Consider the following 22,384-nt stretch of genomic DNA (forward strand, 5'->3'; position numbering starts at 1 on the left):
CCCTCTCTCTCTGCACCCCCACCCCCTCGTGCTCTGTCTCTCTCTCTTAAAAATAAACATTTTTTAAAAAGAAGCAATTATAATTATATTGTCAGAAGTTCAGCATTTATAATCTGCCATATAAGCTGAATCAATCTTCTGAAGTCTTACAACATGAACTCGTGCTGCCTTGGCTTTTAATTTTTTTTTAATTTTTTTTTAATGTTTATTTATTTTTGAGACAGGGAGAGAGAGCATGAACAGGGGAGGGTCAGAGAGAGGGAGACACAGAATCTGAAACAGGCTCCAGGCTCCGAGCTGTCAGCACAGAGCCCGATGCGGGGCTCGAACTCACGGACCGCGAGATCATGACCTGAGCCGAAGTCGGATGCCCAAACGACTGAGCCACCCAGGCGCCCCGGCTTTTCATTTTTAAAACCGGTCCTGATAAAGCAACAGCATGTGCATTGGATCCCTGGACCCCACCTCCACAGGGATACGTGCCGCTCCTGGGCTGGAGGAAGGAAGCAGCTCAAAGAGCAGGACCACAGCCTGGGCAGAAGAAACTCCTGTCTTCCTTCGGCCACTGTACAATTACACAGGCATTTCTGCAGAGGACAGGTTAGGCACAAACACAGAAAACCAGTACGAGGCGTTCCTCCAAGGCAAAGGAATGGGAACAAGCTACCTCTGCTACAAACTTTGATACATGTTTTCCTGGAGTCTACATCATGTCTAGCTATGCTGTTAGTTCTCATGAGTTCGTAAGTTACACAGTCCTCTAAGAGACAGTGCATGTAAAATAGGCAAGGGGCAAGGGGAGAACTCTGTCATCAGAGTTCTGCATAAGAGCCTGCCTTGATCCTCCTGTCCCTCCTAGAAGTCTCTGTGTATACAAAGAACCTAGTAGGTCAACAGATCAATATCTCAAAGGTATATGTGTCAAGTTGCTTCAATAACATTATTCCCTGTATAATGACGGCTGAATGCTGATGTATAAAAAAGTGAAAAAAAAGGAATGGGAAAATGAAGTTTCCAATTTATTTCCAAATGAAACGATCCTCCTTCCAGTAACATCATCCCTTAAGTAATACACATGCAGGATGTCTCTCACAAGTCTTAGTGTAGGTCTTGGTAACTCAGAGGTATGAATGCTCCAAATGTAGAATAAAATATGATTTGAAAGTTTAATTATATAATATTCCTTTTAAAATATTTATCAAAACATAAACCTAAAATTAAATATTATTCAGAATACACAAAATAGACTATAAAAGAAATTCTGAAATTATGAAAGCTTAAAACTGCTCTATGGGAGCACCTGGGTGGCTCAGTCGGTTCAATGTCCAACTTCAGCTTAGGTCATGATCTCATGGTTCATGGGTTTGAGCCCCACGTCGGGCTCTGTGCTGACAGCTCAGAGCCTGGAGCCTGCTTCAGTTTCTGTGTCTCCCTCTCTCTCTGACCCTCCCTGTTCATGCTCTCTCTCTCTCTCAAAAATAAACATTTTAAAAGATTAAAAAAAAAAACTGCACTATGACTTTTTTCTTTTAGGTTGTATCATTTCTTTTTTTTTAAACTTTATTTAAATCCAGCTTATTTAACATGTAATGTAATAATGGTTTCAAGAGTAGATTTTAGTGATTCATCACTTACATACGTCACCCAGTGCTCATCCCAACAAGTACCCTCCTTAATGCCCATCACCCATTTAGCCCATCCCCTCACCCACCTCTCCTCAGATTGTTCTCTGTATTTAAGAGTCTTGGTTTGCCTCCCTCTCTGTTTATCTTATTTTTCCTTCTTTTCCCCTATGTTCACCCATTTTGTTTCTGAAATTCCACATATGAGTGAAATCATATGATATTTATCTTCCTCTAATTGCCTTATTTCGCTTAGAATACATTCTAGTTCCATCCACATTGTAGCACATGACAAGATTTCATTCCATTGTGCGTGGGTGGGTCGGGGTGTGTGTGTGTGTGTGTGTGTGTGTGTGTGTGTGTGTGTCACACCCTTTTTATCCATTCGTCAGTCGATTGACATTTAGGCTCTTGCCATAATTTGGCTGTTGTTGATATACACTGTGACCTTCAGGCACCTATTTTAGAAGTCATTTTCCTTACTGTTAGACTTGGTCCAATGCTCTTTCAGTGAAACTAGGTTCCATTCCAATCTCACTAGTGAGAAATGTCAATCTACAGACTGCCTAGCCACAGATCAAATTGATCTGTTATTCTTATTAAACAACTGCTGCACAGAATTCAGACTATTAGAGAAGCTGTTTTGGTAGAACAGAGTGTCCCGGCCACCCAAATTTTCCATCATTCCAAGAAATTCTCATCAACCTAAAAACCAAGCGGCCTACCTCTGAGCTATTGGAACCACTGAAATCCAAGAGGTGCCTCTTCCCTAACCATCCCCTAACCATGGCGGTCACTAACCTCTCCCAGAGAAGGAACTAAGAAACTCCCATTGGATATAAAATTTCATAAGGCTGGCCTCTGACAGAGGCTGATCACGACAGGAAATGCACCGTGTTCCCTGACCTGAAAATTTCTGATACATGGTTCTCAAATTGGGTGTTCATCAACACAACCTGGTGAGATTGTTAAAAATGCGTATTTCTGGTCTCTGGTCCAAACCTACTGAAGTTGGGGCCCAGGAGGGTGAATTTACAAAGTCTGCCCAAGTGGTTCTAGCACACACTAAAGTTTGAGAAGCACGGTCTCCCATACTAGTGACACAACACCATGGATTCAGGTTTGAGTTTCACATCCCAAGTACGTTAAGGTCTTAGGGTGCCTTATATCACTTGGTACCCAGTAAGCCATAATTCCTGGTGTTCATGCACTGCACAATCCCCTCTCATACTGACTCTGGACTTAGCCGTGCGACTTGCTTTAGCCACTGAGACATGAAGACACGACGCAAGCAGAAGCTGGATAAGCACTTACACGCGGAGGATGGTCTTGAGATGCTCTCCTTGGAAGGCAGCAGCCATGCCACAAAGAAGCCCAGGGTGGACTACTGAGTGATGGGAGGCCACGAGGAAAGAGTCTCTGGAGGGGGAAAAGCAATCTTGCAGGTTCTAGCTCCTGCACAGCTCCCAAGCTGAAGAAGCCACCCAAGCGACCCCACGTGTGCCACGGAAGAATCACCAGCCGAGCCCAGGTGATCCACAGAATTTTAAGAAATAATAAATCGTTTTTAAGGAACTAAGTTTGGGGGATGGTTTATTTTAAAGCAATAGATAAAGGAATCACTACTGAGGTTTTTTTTAAAAAAATGTATCATGTGATATAATCTCTAAAACTGCGGTTATTGATACCTAATTTCCTTGCACATTTGCTATGGAAACTGCATCACCGGTATGAACTTCTTTAATGGCAGTAGGTACCGCCACCCCCATTTTGCAGATTAAAAGAAATGAGGCTTTAGGCATCCAAGAAGTGTTTCCAAGGTCACGCAATTAGTCAATGCCAAGCCGCAGAAGCATACGAGGCCTTCCAAACACCGTACGCTAAATTAACCCTGCCATGTCCAGTAGGGTTTTCACTGAGTTCCTTGCCATTCCCTTATTTAGATTCTTGTGTCCGTTAATTCAGACAGATGAGTATAGATTTGTGGTTTCTCCTACACATCACCGGGCTCTAAAGACAGCCTAAGGTTCCTCATGTGCACATCACAGTTGCTAAGTGCTAGGGCTTTGGCTGACTAGCAACAGACGTTTCTTTATTCCAGTCAGATGTGAAGAGCAAGCTCTGATTTCCAAAGGGAAGGGACACGACGACTTGTCACTGCTTTTTCACTGATAGAGAGCCTATAATCACAAAGGCACACAGGCAAGCCTGGGATCAATCCATTCGCTTCTCCCATGGTAACGTCTTCAAACAATCAACACCATTTATTCATCCTCCACCTGTCTCCAAGAAGGAGCCATTAGCCAAGACCAAGTTCATACATTAAGAAGGACTTCTGGGGCGCCTGGGTGGCTCAGTCGGTTAAGCGTCCAACTCTTCGTTTCGGCTCAGGTCACACGATCTCGGGGTTTGTGGGTTCGAGCCGCACGTCGGGCTCCGCACTGACAGTACAGAGCCTGCTTGAGGTTCTCTCTCTCCCAATCTCCCAATCTCCCTCTGCCCCTCCTCCTCTCACTCTCTCGGTCTCTCTCTCAAAAATAAACAAACATAAAAAAAAAAAAAGAAGAAGGACTTCTAAACTCAGAGTTTGAGACACTAGCGCTGGAACTGTACCTTTAGAATGTGTGCATGGTGATAGACGTTAAACATCAATAAAGTTGATGAAAAAATAAAAGTTAAGAAAAGGAAAAATAACATTCTCGCAGCAATAACTGAAAAGATGAGAAGATTTCTATCAGCGGCTGTTGAAAGCATTCTCTTTTCTTTATCATTTGCTAAATACAGCCTTTTCTCTTTTTTTAGGGTTTTATTTTACTGCCAGCTAACATAAGTGTTACCTTAGTTCCAGGTGCACAATACAGTGATTCAACAATCCACACATCGCCCGGTGCTCACCATGACAACTGCACGCCTAAGCCCCATCACCTATTTTCCCCATCCCCTCACCGACCTCCCCTCTGGTAACCATCAGTTCGTTCTCTATAGTGAGGAGTCCATTTCTTGGTTTCCTATTCTGTCTCTTTTTCCTGGCTCATTTGTTTTGTTCCTTAAATCCCACATGAATGAAATCACATGCTAGTTGTCTTTCTCTGACGGACTTTTCTCGCTTAACATGATACTCTAGCTCCATCCGTACTGTTGCAAATGGCAAGAACTCATTCTTTTTTATGGCTGAATAATACACACATATATACATACGTGTGTTAAGGGTCTCACTCGTATCTTCCATTCTTCTCGAGTCCGATGATTATTCTTAACGATCATTGCTTTAAATTCTCTATCAGGGTGGGAGGGTAAGCGTCTGACTCTTGGTTTCGGCTCAGATCATGATCTCATGGTTCGTGGAATCAAACTCCGCATCAGGCTCTGAGCTGACAATGCAGAGCCTAATTGGGATTCTCTCTCTCCCTCTCCCTCTCTGCCCCTCCCCCACTCATGCACGCACTCACGCTCCCTCTCTCTCTCAAAATAAATAAACTTAAAAAAATAATAACAAATAAAGAGATAAGTTCTCTGTCAGGCATATTACTTATATCTGTTTTGTTTTGATCTCTGCATGTGCCTTGTCCTGTTCTTTCGTTCAGGATAAATTTCTCTGTCTCCTCATTTTGGCTGCCTCTCTGTGTCTGTTTCTGTATGTTAAGGAAGTCAGCTATGTCTCCTACTCTTGCAAGTAGTGACCTTATGAAGAAGAGATCCTACAGTGCCCTGCAGTGCAATGTCCCCTGTGCACCAGAACCTGGCACTTCCGGAGAATAGCCTCTGTGTGTTGCTTATGCCCTGCTGTTGTATCTGAGCCACTTTTCCTTTCAGAGGAGTCGTCTACACTGACTCTCCGTTGTGGGCTGTGCTTGCTCTCTGTGTTGTTAGCAGGACCCAGGTAGGCCAGCTCTGAGGGGGTGTGCACCCTGGGAACTTGGGAACTGGACAACAATGTTAGCAAAAGTTGCATGGGGCCACTAATCCTATGCTGGATCCCCAAAAGCACTACGGCGGGCGGGGGCCGTGTGCCAGGGTGGCCAGGGGCACAGAGCTAGGAGTGTGACCCAGTGGTGGCTGAGGGTGAGTGGCTAAGAACGGTGCGGCGGCTGGGCAAGGCACGCGGAGGCAGCTGTGCACCTGGTGGCTGGGCGTGGTGCAGGAAGGTAGCCGAAGGTCACAGCTGGGCCGGGTGCCACGCTGTGCCTTGGTGGCGCACACGGGGCAGCTGTGCGTGCAGGGGCTGGGTGCGGTGAGCACACAGCTTTAGCAAAAATTGCTCTCAGCCCTAGGCCAAGGCTACTGGTGTCTGTGTAGCCCCGCCTCCTGCAGGTGCCTCTGTGTTTATGCCGGGGGGCAGGGGAAGAAAATGACATCTGCCAGCTTGCTTACCTTCAAAGAGCTCTGCCAGCACTCTACAAAATCAGTATGAACAGATCTGTCCGATTTTGGAATGTGTGGAATCCAAATAGATCAGTAACTATAATAAATGGCAAGAGGTTGAATTCAACTATCCTGAGACTGAAAAAATAAAAATCTTTAAAAGTAGAAATGAAACAAAATTTAGCCATAGTGGCTATAAGATATGTATTAGAGGCAAAAGGCTCAAAAAATTTTTTTAAAAAGGATATGCCACCTTATGTTTAAGGTAAACAACATAAAACCATTAATGAGAATGAAGTAAGACACCGAGTAATAAACAAAAAGATGTAATAATCATACATAACAATGTAGCTACAGGACATACAAAGCAAAAACAGTCCTAATTAAATGGAGAAACTGACAAATTCATAACAAGAATGAGTAATTTTAACATGGGAGAATGTCTAAAAACTTATTTTCAGAAGCTGGTAAATCAACCAGACAAAAAAAGAAAAAATGGAGGAAGGATGTAGATCTGAACAACAGATTTGAATCAACAGTTATTTCTATACAAAGAGAGAAGAGTGCAACAAATACCCTTGTTTTCAAGCACACACTGGAAATATTTTTATTTTTTATTTTTTTTTATTATTTTTTTTTCAACGTTTATTTATTTCTGGGACAGAGAGAGACAGAGCATGAACAGGGGAGGGGCAGAGAGAGGGAGACACAGAATCGGAAACAGGCTCCAGGCTCCGAGCCATCAGCCCAGAGCCCGACGCGGGGCTCGAACTCGCGGACCGCGAGATCGTGACCTGGCTGAAGTCGGACGCTTAACCGACTACGCCACCCAGGCGCCCCTGGAAACATTTTTAAAATTTAACCATGCACTAAGTAACAAAGGACATCGACAAATTTCAAAGAACCAATTATCACAGAGACCTCATTCTCTGACAATGTGTAGACATGAAATAACACGTGAGCTAAAAAAAAAAAAAAAAAAAAGGAAGAAAAAAAAGAAAATATTTTACAATGAAGAGTGCAAAATATTTAGAGAAGAATGACTGTTTCTGCCATCACAGTTTGTAATATTGTGGAGGAGGCACACAAAATCATTAGTCAAAAATCACTATATAATATACAGTATGTGGACTAATTAATATATAACAGCAACCTGCGTTAAGGGCTCCGAAGAAAAGCAGAATGCTGAAAGAACATGTCACTGGGAACCTAGTATCTTCTGGGGGTGTGAGGTTAGCTTTCCCTGAGGAAATGACACTTGCGGCCAGGGAAGGAGGAGGGAGGGCACACACACTCCATGCAAATGAAAAGCAAGGAATGAGTCTCAAGGAGAGAAGGGTGAGGGGTATTTGGGGATCTGAAAGGCAGACAGTAGCACTGGAGTGCAGAAGCAAGGGAGAATGACCTCAAACAAGTGTAAATAAATGATACCTAAGAAAAGTAGATTCTTTTCTAAAAAAAAAAAAAAAAAGTTTCTTTGTTTATTTTGAGGAAGAGAGAGAGATCCGAGGAGGGGCACAGAGGGGGGTGGAGAGGGAGAATCCCAAGCAGGCTCTGTACTGTCTGCACAGAGCCCCATGCAGGGGCTCGATCCCACGAACTGTGAGATCATGACCTGAGCCAAAATGAAGAGTCAGAGGCGTAACCAACTGAGCCACCCAGGCACCCCAAAAAGTAGATTCTTGAAATGTAAAACAAACAAGGACTGCTCTTAGCGACTAAACACCTTCAAGAATATAAAAAGCACTATTCACATCTAACTAGAAAAGTTTTAAGGAGGTATTCTAAGTTTAGAATTCTCAAGAACTTGTTTATTATTTATCTCTTAACTGCCATTATTGACCAGAACAGCAATAATTTCTCTAAGTCCTATCTTAAACTGTATTTTTCACCGGGGTAAGATGTTAGGTATTAAAATCACCCTTCAAACCAATTATTAAATAACCTTCTACCCATGATGGTTTTCCGTAGGCATGCCAGGATGTTAACTATGTCTTCTAATGCTTCGATTCCATACCTGTAAAATGGGTTAATAATCCATCGAACGTGATGATGGGAATCTACACGGTCTAAGTGATAATCCATGTAGAAGCAAAATGGTACAATGCAACAGGATGAAGGCAAACGTGGTGCATATCCCAATGCCACCACCTAAGAGCTTTGACTCTTTGGTGGCCAGCAAGTGACTTTGGCCAGTTACTTAACGTTTCATTGCTCAGGCTTCCTCAGTGTGACATGCGCTTCAAATACTCCCTATGCTATAGTTTTGAGGATAAAATAACTCACATAAAGTCCTTCGCACTCCACAAATGTGAACTGGTATTACTATTAAAACTGTTTTTGTGATGCTATCCTTGAGAAAAAGCCCTTCAAGTGTCTCATTAACCAGATTTGAATCTTCCCTCTACCCCTCAGTCAAGTCGTCACAGCTGACAATCCTCGGGACTTATATTTTACTTTAAACGCTATTAGATTTTGAAACATATTAGCAAACAAAATTTCACTATTCCAAAATAAAAAAAAATTTAATAGCCTAATAATACACACCTACTTCTTCAGGATCGTTAAACCAGCAGAATTCTTGAAACTCCTTTTTTTTTTAAATTTTTTAATGTTTATTTATTTTTTAAGGAGAGAGAGACAGAGCACAAGCAGGGGAGGGGCAGAGAGAGAGGGAGACACAGAATCCAAAGCAGGCTCCAGGCTTTGAGCTGTCAGCACAGAGCTGACGCGGGGCTCAAACTCCTGAACCGCGAGATCATGACCTGAGCCGAAGTCGGATGCTTCACTGCCTCTTGAAATTCCTTCTAAATCACTAATTTCAGGGACACCTGCGTGGGTCAGTCAGTTACGCATCCGGCTCTTGGTTTTGGCTCAGGTCACGATCTCACAGTTCGGGAGTTCGAGCCCCACGTCAGGCTCCAGGCTGACAGTGAGGAGCCTGCTTGGGATTCGCTCTTCTCCCTTTTTCTCTGCCCCTCCCTTGCTCGCACTCTCTCTCCAAATAAATAAATAAACTTTTTTAAAAAATCACTGATTTCATTTAATATCCTCGTAACATACAAATCTATTAGGTGTTTTCACTGCCTCTAATTTTGTGTTTTGAGAATGCATGCTGCTACACTCAATGCACTCAAAGGCAAAGGTCTTATGTGTAGTTCAATGTACTTGGTGCATCTGTTATAAGTTCCCTCCACTGTTTTGTCTACTCTTTCAGATAGAACATAAAACATTCACAGAACTCCAAAACTGTGACATTCTAAGGAAAACTGGGCCCACTCCAGGAATTTTCACTGGAACAAAGTGAGATTTACGATGTTTCCATCCAATGTCTTTGCACCCAAAAATTTCACACCTCTTCCACAGGGTCCCAGGGGCTGAATTACTTGAAGGAAATCTCACACCAAAAAGTTAAGAACTTAACCAATTCAAGCAGCCCAAGTTGGTGGCACGTGTCTTATGGGGCTCTGGGCCTACCTAGCATCAAACTACCATTTGGGGCGGAAATGAAAACTCTGCAAGAGAGTCTGAGTAAGAATAACCCAATTTTAAAAAGTGAAAAACTTGATAAACATGACCTTGCTGGTATTCATCCTGTGCTAGTTAGCATATCAGAGTCAATTCGGGGGTAAATTTGTCAACTGGCCAGAATTCTCAGAAGTAATTTGCTTCCCAACTAATTAAATGCAAGCAGACCCCAACGCTGTCTCTCCATACCTTTGTAAAAATAAAATCTAACATGCTTTGAAACAGTCTCCATGAACATAGCATTTATTTTACAGCCAAAACACAACACTGAGGTACCGAATACTGGGTTTAAGTTTAAAGGCTGAGAGGAAACTTAGAAACCACCTTGACTCACATTACTATGGGAGAAACAACATTTCAGGGGGAAGAGTATTATGAAAAACGCAGTGAAACTGTTTAATGCCTAAATCCGTTATAAGAAGGGAAATTTTCCAACAAAATTTCAGGCCTCTAGTGCTTCAGAGGCTAAATCTGGGTGACACAAGGGCAGAAGCAGCCATCCCGGCACTGGCTGCCACCTCCTGCCCCCCCCCCCCCCCCCCGCCCCGGCCAACCACAATGGCCCAATGGAATAGGGAACCGCTGATGACTGCTGAATCAACCAGAGGTAAGTGAGGAGCCTCCTGCATGGATTTAAATCAGAACCAGAACCTGAGGGAAAAATTACAGTACGAATAGAGTAGTAATCATAATAGTAGGAATGTCGAGCACATAGAGCACGTTAAGAGTTGGGCACTGTGTTTAACACATGCATCCTGACATTTAACCATTTAATGAATCATTTAGCCATTTAACTGTTGACGTCAGTGCATTTAATCCTTGCAGTTACCCTTTTAAGACGATGTGCTATATTATACTTATTTGATAGGTAAGGACACAAGGGACAAAGAGGTTCAATACTTAATGCAATTTCCCACAGCTAGTAAGCAGCAGAGCCAAAAGACAAACCTACACAGCCTGATTTCAGAGCAAAAATAATTCATTTCATTGATGGAATTAAACTAGCTACATGGAAATAATACTGAGGACATCAAAACAAACACATCGTATAGCTTTTAAATTAAGAAAGAAAAAAGAACATAAGAACATTCTCCTTGTTTTTCTTCCCTTGTAAATCCTGAGTCCCCAAGTGACAAAATGTACTTTAATCTACGTACAGGAACACGGCAGATGCCCCAAGTGTACCCCATCATTTTTTTCCCGCCACCTCATCTGCAAACTAAGCTCTCTTTTTTTCTAGCTCTCTTAGGAGAAGTAAACCTCCACATCCATACAAATTAACTATAGGGCTAAGAACTGAGGCTGCCTACATCCACATGACTTTATTATTTGTGCCAAGAAATTCTTACCCGAAGATAAGGCTATAAATCAGTAAATAACTTCATTGTTTGCTTCAGGAACTTCCCAAAAGTCCATTTGCCCCAACAATAGACTACTCAAACAGTCCACAGTATTCCCTCAACTGGACAAACAACTCACTTATCCAAGAACTGTGTACTTAACAAGACTTGGTTAAGAGCTTTGTCTCACTGTTCCCACTAATCCTAAACTATTAGCTCATGAACTTTACCCAGTTTCAATCAGATCAGTGCAAGACCCACCTTAAATCTCTAAAGGTCACACCCAAAACCTTACAATACAGGCCCACTCTCTCTCCCTAGTGAAGTCTGCCAAGACCATCAAGGCGTGTTCTCACTGTACTAAGCAACAGGTTTGCTTGGCTGAAACTATTCTGGACTTCTTTGGGGAAGGTGACAGTCAACAGAAGGAAATGACCCAATTCTATTTCAACTGCTCGCGTATCAACACCACCTTTTTAAAAAAATCCCTTCTTCCCTCATACCTATTCTAGACCACAGGTGAAATTAAATACACCGGGAAGTGAGATCCTTATAGAAAAAGATAAACATATGCCAGCACTTGAAAGGGCCCACGTAAATCTAACAATAAATTCAACATGAGGTTTTGAACTACATTTCACTGCAGCCACAATTTAACTCTAAGCTACAGTGGATTAATTACACATTTTAAAATGGTCTAAAAGGATCCCTAAAATTGAAATTTAGAAAGAAAAGAAAACCAAAGGCCTCAAAATGCCAACGTTAAAAGTATTCTGCCATCTGACCAGATTTTACAAAATTTCCTTCAATCAACTCATATGCCTCTAACGTTATGTATCAAATATAAATACATGAAACATAGCCAATCTGTTAAAAAATAGCTCTAAGAATGATTTAAACCTGTATAAATATAAAATAAATCATTTTGACATCACCATTCATTTAATCACTTTCATTACTTCAGTTATATTTATGCAATTATTAAAGTACATAACCATATTTACTAGAATCCTATTTTATTCCTGCCTTTCCATGCATCCCATTTTTCCTTAGAAAAAAATAAAACAGTTGCAGACCCAATTGAATGTATTAAGATGCCAAAGGTAAGCTTTTTAATGAAGTTGAAGCTTTTAAACAAGAAGAATTTGTCGCATCATATTAAAACGTGTGTTGGGCGGGGGGGGGGGGGGGGGCCTGGGTGGCTCAGTCAGTTAAGCACCTAACTCCTGGTTTTGGCTCAGGTCATCATCTCGTGGTTCATGAGTGCCAGCCCCGCGCTGGGCTCCATGCTGACAGTGCAGAGACTGTTTGGGATTCTCTGTCTCTCTGTCCCTCCCCTGCTCATGCTCTCCTTCTCTCTCAAAATAAATAAATAAACTTAAAAAAAAATTTTTTTTTTAATGTTTATTTATTTTTGAGAGACAGAGCACGAGCAGAGCAAGGGCAGAGAGAGAAGGGGACACAGAATCTGAAACAGGCTCCAGGCTCTGAGCTGTCAGCACAGAGCCCGACGTGGGGTTTGAACTCACGGACCGTGAAATCATGACCGGAGCCAAAGTCGGACGCTTAACCGACTGAGCCACCCAGGCGCCCCAAACAAATAAATAAACTTAAAAAATATAACAATAAAATAAAACATGTATATTATATATGTATATATGCGCATATTATGTATGTGTATACATGTATGTATGTATGTGTACACATGTGTGTGTGCATATTTGGGTATAAACGTGTGCATGTGTGTGTGTGTGTGTGTGTGTGTGTGTGTATTCATCCCAAGGTAAGAAAATGAATGCAACATAAAGTCCCAATTTTGTTTTTCATAGCCTGTCAACACCAGCCCTTTCAAATATTATCATTCCTTCCTGTGGAAGTGTTGCTAACCGTGTTACTGTAACCATCTTGCTGTGGAGTCGAATACGTAGAGGAGAGAACGTGGAGGGTAGAAGAGACCAGGTCTGTATCTTAGATTCCCTGCTCTAAATTGGGGGAAATAACTTACTCCCAGATAGCCTCAGTTCACTTATCTGGAAACGAATGATATATCCACCTACTTGGCATAATTGACATGAAGACGAAAGGAGATAATGTATAAGGTACTCAGTATACAGCCTAGCACATGGTGGAAAGGTCTCCATAAACGTTCGTTACCGATCGTGCATGTTAGCTCCCTATAACTGTGGTCCTAAGGATTTACAAGGTATTAAAGTACTTCCTAAATAATTAAAGAAGTATTAATTATGCAACAAGATCTTTAAGATCTTCATATCCTTTCAACCAATACTTCTATTTCTAGAAAACTAGCCAGGGGAAATGACTAGAGATACTGTCAAATATTCATGTACAAAGATATTCTTTAAAACTTTATTGTTAACATCAAAAAACTGGAAACAACCTAAGTAGCCAAATATTATACTACATCTCTATGACTGCATGGTGTACAACTATTAAAATATTCGTGAAGAATTAAGAGCATCCAAAATGCTCCCTAAAATTAAAACAATATCCTATGGACATACATTGCAACCATGTTAACAATTACATGTCATTCAACATGTTTAATTTAACAATGCATGTCAACAATTACATGCACACATCCACATATTCAGAAGAAAAGAATTTAGAGGAAATATAAAAGTATTAACAATGTCAAGACAATGGAAAACCAGGTAACTTTTACTGTTTCCTTTTTCACTTTATTTCCAAATTTTCTACTATATACCCGAATTGCTTTGATACTAAAAAAACCCATTCACCTATGTTTATTATTCAGAATATTCTACTTTTTTTAAGGGCAATCTTTTAAATTCTATCCATCTCATTTCCAAAAGAATTGGGAATAGTTCACAAAAATGCACACAACAGAATAAAACAGATGAAGAAAAATAAAGAAAAAAGCTTACACTCTCAGTATATAGCCATATATATATATATATATATATATATATATATATCTGCCTATCTCTGCACGTGTGCACATGTGTATATGTATGTATGTGTACAAATACGTATTTCTGTATTCAAAGAACTTTGTTTCATATACTAAGAACTGAAGGAAGTTTCTCCAGCTTTCTCCGGGCATACTGCAGACATTGTTTTAAGACCTATTTCAGTGAATTAAGCAAATCGGTTATGTGGTGGGAAGAGGCGGATTTAAAGTCAAGGAATCAAGATCTTAAACAGGACAAGCATGGTCACGATCAGCACCTCAAGGAACGCCTTTTTAAAAAAGGTACACATATGCAGATAAATATAAGTGGAGACAGATTTTTCACTCGTGTTACCTTTACTCATGTGGCTTCAAAGAAAAAAAATGCTAAAATGATACTTTCATTTCTGCTGTGAAATACGTCAAAACATGAACCAAGAAAATAAGCTCCTATTAACAAAATGTACTTGGATACACTGTATTTAACACAGCACTTACCTTCACTGATAGCATGGGGCTTAATGATGCAACAGGTGCAATTGGTAAATTTAGCGGTGTTCGCGGGTCCACAAACTCCACTCGAAGGAAAAAATAACTCCGTTTCCTAAAGACAAAAAGAAATAACTTTGGCATATGTAATCTCTTATCTTGGACTCCTAGGATATTAATGTGAGAGGGGAAAAAAAACGACAGGATTACTTTTAAAGTTTCATAATATAAACTCTTTGCTTCAAATTTTCTAAAAATGACTTTTACAAAGACTGATGAACCGAACCCTGTGTTAAGTCTTGGAATCAAAAGATCATCTAAAAAAAAGTACAATTAAAGTAATGAGGACATGTAGCATTCTGCCTTAGGATTAAAACTAATAACATCTTAACATACTTTGAATATTGGAAGTAATGAATATAAAGTTCTTATTTTCCTCAAAGCATTAGTTCATAGACACAGGTCCGATTTTAAACTTTTTATTAAAATCTGTGAAATTAAAAACTAGGAATTCTTTGTAGAAACAGATTAGTATTTAAGAATCAGAACTGCAAAATTAGCTTTAACTAATTAGCTTAAACTAATGAACTTACTACAATTCTAGCATACAATTAAATCATATAAGCTTTATTTTATAACCAGATTCAGGCTATGGTATCTGCTTTGTCCATGGTTCCCTTAGATGACAACTCAGCAATCTGAACCAGCCACAAACACAGTCACACTAATTAATTCTTTTAATTATTCAGAAAAATGCCTTCCGCCTGAAGCTCTTCCTACTGTTATTTCCAGCATTCCCCATAAGTCCCTCTGTCCCAAGCTCCAAAGGACTCTACCAACGTGTAAAGGGCCACTTCAAATATCACCGACTCCAGGAGGCCTTCTGTGACGTCCCCAGTCAAAACTGTGGCTATTTGGGCAACTGCCCTTCACAAGTTTTAGATCTGCAGCAAGTAACTAACCTGCATGGCTTTGTAGGTCTTTCAGCACCTAAAACAAATGCCTCAAAGTAAATACTCATTTATCAACGGATTTAAAGATTGCAAGATCACAGGACGTGTTAATGTACTACACATTTTGAAAGCCACAGTACAATGTACTGTGTACATTTTGAAAGCCACAAAGAAGATGTGGACTTATTCAAACTGGAAAGGAAAGGCCTCCTCTAGAGTTCCCGTTTCTGTGCTTCCTTTGCAACAAAACTCCTCAAAAGGGGGGGGGGTCTTTATTCTCTGTCCTTACTTTTCACCTCCATTCTCTCTTAAGGTGACACTTAGGTTTCATCCCCAAACTGCTCGATGTGACCTCTGCGTTGCCAAGTACTCTGGTTACTTCTCAGCCCTCGCCTCACTGGGCCGAGCGGGATTTGACCAGGTGATCTCACTCCATATCCTGCAATGCTTCCATTCATTGACTGTCTTCCTACCTCACTGGCCACTCCATCTGTCTCCTCTGATGGTTTTTGCCCATGCGGCTGACCCCTCCGTGTTGGAGAGCTCCAGGGTCCATCTTCTACCTATGGTCACTCTCTTGATGAGCTCGAGTCCCATGTCTTTAAATGCCATCTGTATTCTGATGGCTCCCACGTTTCTGCCTCCAGTCCAACCTCCTCCCTAAATTCCACACCCATATCTCAGCCACTACCACTTATAGAGGATGCACATTTAAAATGTCCTGATTTCCACCGTCTCCCATAAAATCTGTTCACTCCCACCCTGTTTTCCCATCCTTCCAACTGCACAGGCCAAAGAAAAAAAACTCCGAGTGATCCCTGATTTCTCTCCTTTCCTTAGCCATCCACCCAATCGCTCAGGAAATCCTTTATAACGTGTCCAGCCAGAATCCAACCGCTTCCATATCGGTCACCCCGGTCCATGCCTATCACCAATTCTCCCTCTGACAACTGCTCTAGCCTCCTAACTGCTCTCCCCATTCCAACTTGCCCCCCAGCACACCTACACCCACCTGGCTTGATCTATTCTTAACACTGCAGGCAGCATGAAAACCTGTAAAACACATGCCGCTCCTCGGCACACAACTCTCCAGTAGCCTTTTATCTCATTCGGAATGAATTTTAAAGTTCTAGACGTCTACAAGGCCTTTCAGGATCTGGCCCCTAGGCCCCTAGCTGTACCTTGAACTAATCATCGGTTTCTACAAAAACATTTAGATTTCTGTCCGGGCACCACTGGCCTCACCCCCTCGCTGTTTGACTAAACACAGCAAACAAGTTCCCACCTCAGAAACTTTGCTTGTACTCTTCCCTTCCTCCCGGAACACTCTTTCTCTCTGATATCTATCTGCATGGTTCCTCCCTCACTTCCTTCTGATCTCTGCTCAAACCAGAGACGGTGAGGACTTCCTGACACACATTTATATTTATGTATCAATATATTTCACAGCATTCATCACTTCCACTCAACGCGCAATCCTTCCTCCACCCTGGGCTTTTTCTATCCCTTCCCCCGCTTTATTTTCTTCGGAGCACTTACCACCTGACTTGTTTTACGTCTATTTGTTTATTATCTGGCATCCCCTTCACCATCAGATGCAAGCTCCGAGTAGGCCGGGACCTCGTTTTGCACTAGCAGCTTCTCAATGTTAAGAAACGACTGAAATTCAGGAACTAATACATTCTGCATGTGCTAAGAAATAAGATCTCTCTACCCACGCTGCACACATAAGAAAGCCTTGACTAACGAGCCCTTGCGGGTTAGCAAGGGGCAAAGCGGGTATTCAGACCCAGGTCGCGCTGGTTGCAAAGCCCTGAGCCTTTGCCATCACCTGTCCTTCAAAAGTAAAGAAGCTGTGCTAAATTGTTCCACCTCTAGCTGAACCAATTATTGGGCCAGTTATTTTTGTCTCGACTTTCCTCTTCTCTTCCTCAATTTTTAAAACTGAAAATGCCAGCTTTCCAAGCACTCATTTACCTATGCTGAATAAATATGTATTTCAGGCAAGGAATGCGAAGGTCTTACTTAAATCTACCTTCTTGGCGAAAGTGAGTTAATTCTACTTTCTGCCTTTGCTTGCTCTTTTTCCCTGCATAGGTTGTCCTATCTGTCCCAGGGATTAATCTAAACGGACATTTGCAAGAGCACTTCTACTAGGTCATTGTTATGGCAACTGATTTAGAGAGTTTACACAACAAATGTGATAGTCGCACAAAAAAATGTTCGCATCCCTTTGTGATCTGAGCTGCTTAAACACTTTACATAAAGCTCCTCTCCTTCCAAGGGTTCCTGCTATTACTCTTAGCCTTTTATATGTTCCTAAACTACCTAGCAGGGAAGGGTAGAGATATGTAACTTTACCAAAACCTAAAATGAAGACTGATGGAGTCTTCAATTTTTTTTTTTTTTTTACTATATCTTGCTTAACAAATTGTAACAAAACAGTAGCACTGTTTCATAAATTTCACCTAAAATCCCACCGGTAATCTCACTAAAACATCTGACTAATCTACATTCTTATCTTTATTACCATAATAAAGGCATCACTAAATGGTTGTTAGTTAAAAGTTTCTCCAAAAGTTTTACATAATTTTACATATCATTTTTGTAAATGCCTCAGACTAAACATGAAAACACTAAACTTGCTCTCTACATACCCTCATACCAAATAAGAAATCTGTTCTCAGAAAATCCAAACCTTTAAGAAATGAAATATGAAGTCACGTGATCAATGCAGCCTTATTTACAAATAAAAAAAGAGAACCTAACACAATGTCCAAAAGTAAGGGGATGTTTGAATAAATTATGTTATATTCATACAACAAGATATTCTGTAGCCATTAAAATGTACTCCTGTGACAATAATCTGTTAACATGAAAAATATCATATTAAGTGAAAAAAATAATCAAGTTAAAATCAGGTACATGGTGTTCCTATGTAAATTACATAAATGATCAAGGGAACAAGCTGGAAGGAATATGCCATAAACAAACTGTAAACATCAGTGGCAGGATTACTGATGCTAAATTTTCTTCTCTCCACTTGCCAAATTCTCTGAAAGTGTTTCCATCACTAACGTATTCTAAAAGACGGTAATGTTTAAAACAAGGTAGGCCACTATTTTTGGTATCCATAGTTGGTTAAACATGGGGCTGGTGGTTAAACATGGGGCTCTGGAGACAGAGGTACTCGGGCTCATGTTGTCAGGAGGCCAAGGTGCTTAAATTCACCAAGTTTCAGTTCCTGGTAAATTGGGATGATCTAAGCGACTACACGGGAGACTGTGAGAATTAAATCAGATATAAAAGCATGTGGAATGATGCCTGCAACGTAGTGAGTACTCGATACACATAAGGTCTCTGTTAGTTTTGAATTCCAAAACATTTTTGAACACCAGTGACCTAGATCCTGGAGGTATGACGATGAATTGGACATCCTCAAGGAATTCACAGTCTACCGAGAGGATAAACATAAACACAAATACTTTTCAAAGATGGTAAGAAATAGAGGTATGTAGTAGGTATGAAGGGTACCTCACATAGAACCAGGAAATTGATAACAGTTGAGCAGAGTTGTTGCCACTGTTTCTAAGTTTTGTTGAGGTATGATGAACACACTTCCAACTGAGTATATTTAAAGGATACGATTTGATAAGCTTTGACATGTTTATTCCTGAGAAAACATCACCACAATCAAGATAATAAGCATTATCAGTCATCCCTCCTTCCTCTGGGCCATCCCTTTCTTCTGCCTCTCCCTGCCTCCCCTACCATTAACCATTACCTTTACCACTACGTCCCTTACCATTAACAAGTTGGCCTGTAACCAATGATCTGTTTTCCATCGTTAGGAATTAGTTTAATTTTCAATAAGTTTACTTAAATATAATTATATAGTATGTGCTCTTTAGTCCCGTTTCTTTCACTCAGCAAAATTATGTTGAGATTCATGCAATGTAGCGTATATCGATACTTCATTCCTTTTTATGGCCTAATAGTATTCCATGTGTTAATATCATGGTTTCTTTATCCACTCATCTCTTGGACATTTGGATTATTTCTAGGTTTGGGATATCACAAATAAGGTTGTTATGAACAAAGTTGTTATGCGCAAGTCTTTGTATTGATATTTGTTTTCATTTCTCTTGGGAAAATACTTGAGTGGAATGGTTGGATCACAGGGTAGCTGCATGTTTAAGTTTTTAGTTGAGTGCCGGCCAAACTATTCCCCAAAGTGATTGTACCATTTTAAATTCTCATCCATCAGCAGTGTATGATAGTTCCTAAGTTTCTCCTCATCCTTGTCACTTGATATGGTCCGTTCTTTTAAACCTTAGCCATTCTGACAGCTGTGTAGTGTTGGCTCATTGTGGTTTTAATTAATATTTCCATAATGTCTATTGACGTTGTGTACTTTTAATGTGTGTTTACATACCATTCATGTATCTTCTTTGGTGAAGTAAATGCCTATTCAAAATTTTTGTCCATTTCTAAATGCGATGTTTGTTTTCTTAATAAGTTCAAAATTCACAATGAAAAAAGACAAAAAGATCAATAGAGCAAAGTTAAGAATCCAGAAATACACTCTCAGATACATAGTCAACAAATATGACAAAGGTATAAAGGTAACTGAGTGGAGGAAAAATTGTGATTTTATCTAATGACGCGGGAACAATCAGATGTCTATACACAAATCAACAAATTTTGGTCAGATCCTATGCCATATATAAAAATTAACTCAAAACGGATCATGCAGCTAAATATAAAACCAAAAACTATAAAATCGCTAGAAGAAAACAAAAGGGAAAAGTTCTGTGACCCTGAATGAGGTGACAATTTCTTAGACGTGACACAAAACCCACAACACATCAAAGAACAAATTGATACGTTGGACCTCATCAAAACTAAAAACTTCTACTCATCCAAGGACACTGTTGAAGAGAATAAAAGTGCAAGCAACACACTGTGAGAAGGTATTTGCACATCATATACGTGGGTAAAAAATCTGTATCTGTAATATATAAAGAACTCTGAGCAGAGTTAAAGGGCCAAAAAAAATTACCTGGACAAAGGGAGATATGGCATTCCAAGGCAGAGGGGCAGAAAGAGTAAAGGCAATAGAGCAAGAACACCACAGTCTAAAGGAGGAGAGGCAGGATGTGAGACTGGAGAAGAGGCTAGCATTCAGATCATTTTCATAAAACACGTTAAGGAGCTTTAACTTGATTTGGGGGATAATGCATCACTCTGGAACATTTTTAGCAGATTCACGACATGGACAGATCAATATTTTTAGAGAGCTTGCTCTGAAACCTATGTGGAAGAGGTATTTGTGGGAGAAAAGTCTGAGCCAGAGCTATTATAGCAACCCGGGTTACACAGTGAGAGTAGGAATGAAGGAAAAGGAGAGAACTGAAGAAAATGTTTAGAAGATAAATCTACACAACTTTTTATTCATTGGATGTAGGGGATAAAGGAGGCAGAAGAATATTTACTGGCTCTCAAGTTCCTTTGTTTTTTTGTTTGTTTTTTTGTTTTTTTTTTATTTTTGACAGAAAGAGCACGAGCGGGGAAGGGGCAGAGAGAGAGGGAGACACAGAATCCGAAGCAGGCTCCGGGCTCCGAGCCATCAGCACGGAGCCCGACGCGGGGCTCGAACTCACGGACCAAGAGATCATGACCTGAGCCGAAGTCAGACGCTCAACCGACTGAGCCACCCAGGCGCCCCTCAAGTTCCTTTGTTAATGGTATGCAGAATACAAAAGGAATAGTTTGGTGAGTTAAAATTAATCAGTTCAGTTTGGGATGCATTATTTGAGTATGAATCTGAAAGACTAAGGAGAACCCTACACATAGAATTAAGAAATTGAGTTGTCCACATAAAATCATCTTGTACAATTTATTGACTATCCATCTATCTCTTGCCCAATGATTCATAATGCCACCAAGATCTCATTACTTATGGGTCATTTCTTGAGTACCCTGGGCTGTTACACCGACCCACTTGTCTACTCCCATACCGATATCACACTGCTTTTCTTACCAAAGCTTTATAAAAGGCTTCCTCTCGCATAAAGAAGTCATCTTATCACCACCATTTCTTCTTACCCTTCCAAACTTCCTTGGCGCTTTTGGCTCTTCTACGCAAGAATTTCATTCAGCTTCAGGAAAACCTCTGCCTCAATTTTGACTGGAAATGCGCTGAATTTATAGATAAATTTGGAAAGACTTTTTATCATTCGGATACTGAATCTTCACATGCATGAACGTGCTATAGATCTTCATTTATTTAAGTCGTTTGTTATGGCCTACAATAAAATTTATGGTTTTCTCCATAAAGATCTCTCACATCTTTTGTTAGGTTTATCCTGAGCATCATATACTTTTTTTTACACTATGAAGGAACTCTCTTTTAAGTTTACATTTTCTAACTGGTTATTTCAGGTATATCAAGAATACTATTGATTTTTATATACTGATAATATATGCAGTACAACTAATAGGTAGAGATTTGAGAAGCATCATGAAAGTGGAGAATAACAGATAATCTCCATTAAATGCTATGTTTTAGGCACTATGCTAAACAGTTAAATCATTTTATTTAATCCTCAGAAGAATACTATAATGTAGGTACAACTATTCCCTTATTTTACGGACCAAGACTGAGAAACAGAGCAAAACATTAGTAGGTGAGAGAATGGAGCCTGATTAACATCATCACTTTAAAGGACAGGTGAAGGAAGAACAGCCAATTAATAAGACATAGATCATGACCTGATAGCTCTAAAGAAACAAGGGCAGTGAGACATCACAAAATCAAAATAGGGTAGAGAATTTCAAAAAGGAGAAAGCGTTCAAACTTAAATGTTGCAGACAGATACAAAAGAAATAAAAATTTTTCCTTGAATTTTGTAAGTAAGAGGACATTGATTATTTTATCCAAAATGATTTTGGTGGAATGAAAAGATGAAGCCACACTGCAGTGGTTGCTCTCAGTGAGTAGCCACAGGCAACTGAAGAGAAAATTGTGACTATAGTCTAAGCTTTGGTGAAATCTGGAGAAGGAAGAAAAAAAAGGATTAAATCGTAACTAATAGGAACTTAAGATCAAGGAGAGATTATTTGGGGATGCTCGTGTGAGGTTTTTCAGTTTTTAAT

The 22,384-nt window shown here is 40.3% G+C and overlaps 1 protein-coding gene across 3 annotated transcripts in view; it reads right to left on the bottom strand.

Moving 5' to 3' along the window:
- The window catches only part of NME7 (NME/NM23 family member 7), a 262,618-nt gene that overhangs the window by 160,690 nt on the left and 79,544 nt on the right, over positions 1-22,384 (bottom strand). For all 3 annotated transcript variants that reach the window (XM_043568420.1, XM_043568422.1, XM_043568421.1), the window contains one exon: positions 14,283-14,388. In XM_043568420.1, coding sequence (XP_043424355.1) covers positions 14,283-14,388 — 106 coding nt within the window. The remainder of the gene's footprint in view (positions 1-14,282; positions 14,389-22,384) is intronic.

This window comes from Prionailurus bengalensis, chromosome E4 (assembly GCF_016509475.1).
Source record: "Prionailurus bengalensis isolate Pbe53 chromosome E4, Fcat_Pben_1.1_paternal_pri, whole genome shotgun sequence".
NCBI lineage: Eukaryota > Metazoa > Chordata > Mammalia > Carnivora > Felidae > Prionailurus > Prionailurus bengalensis.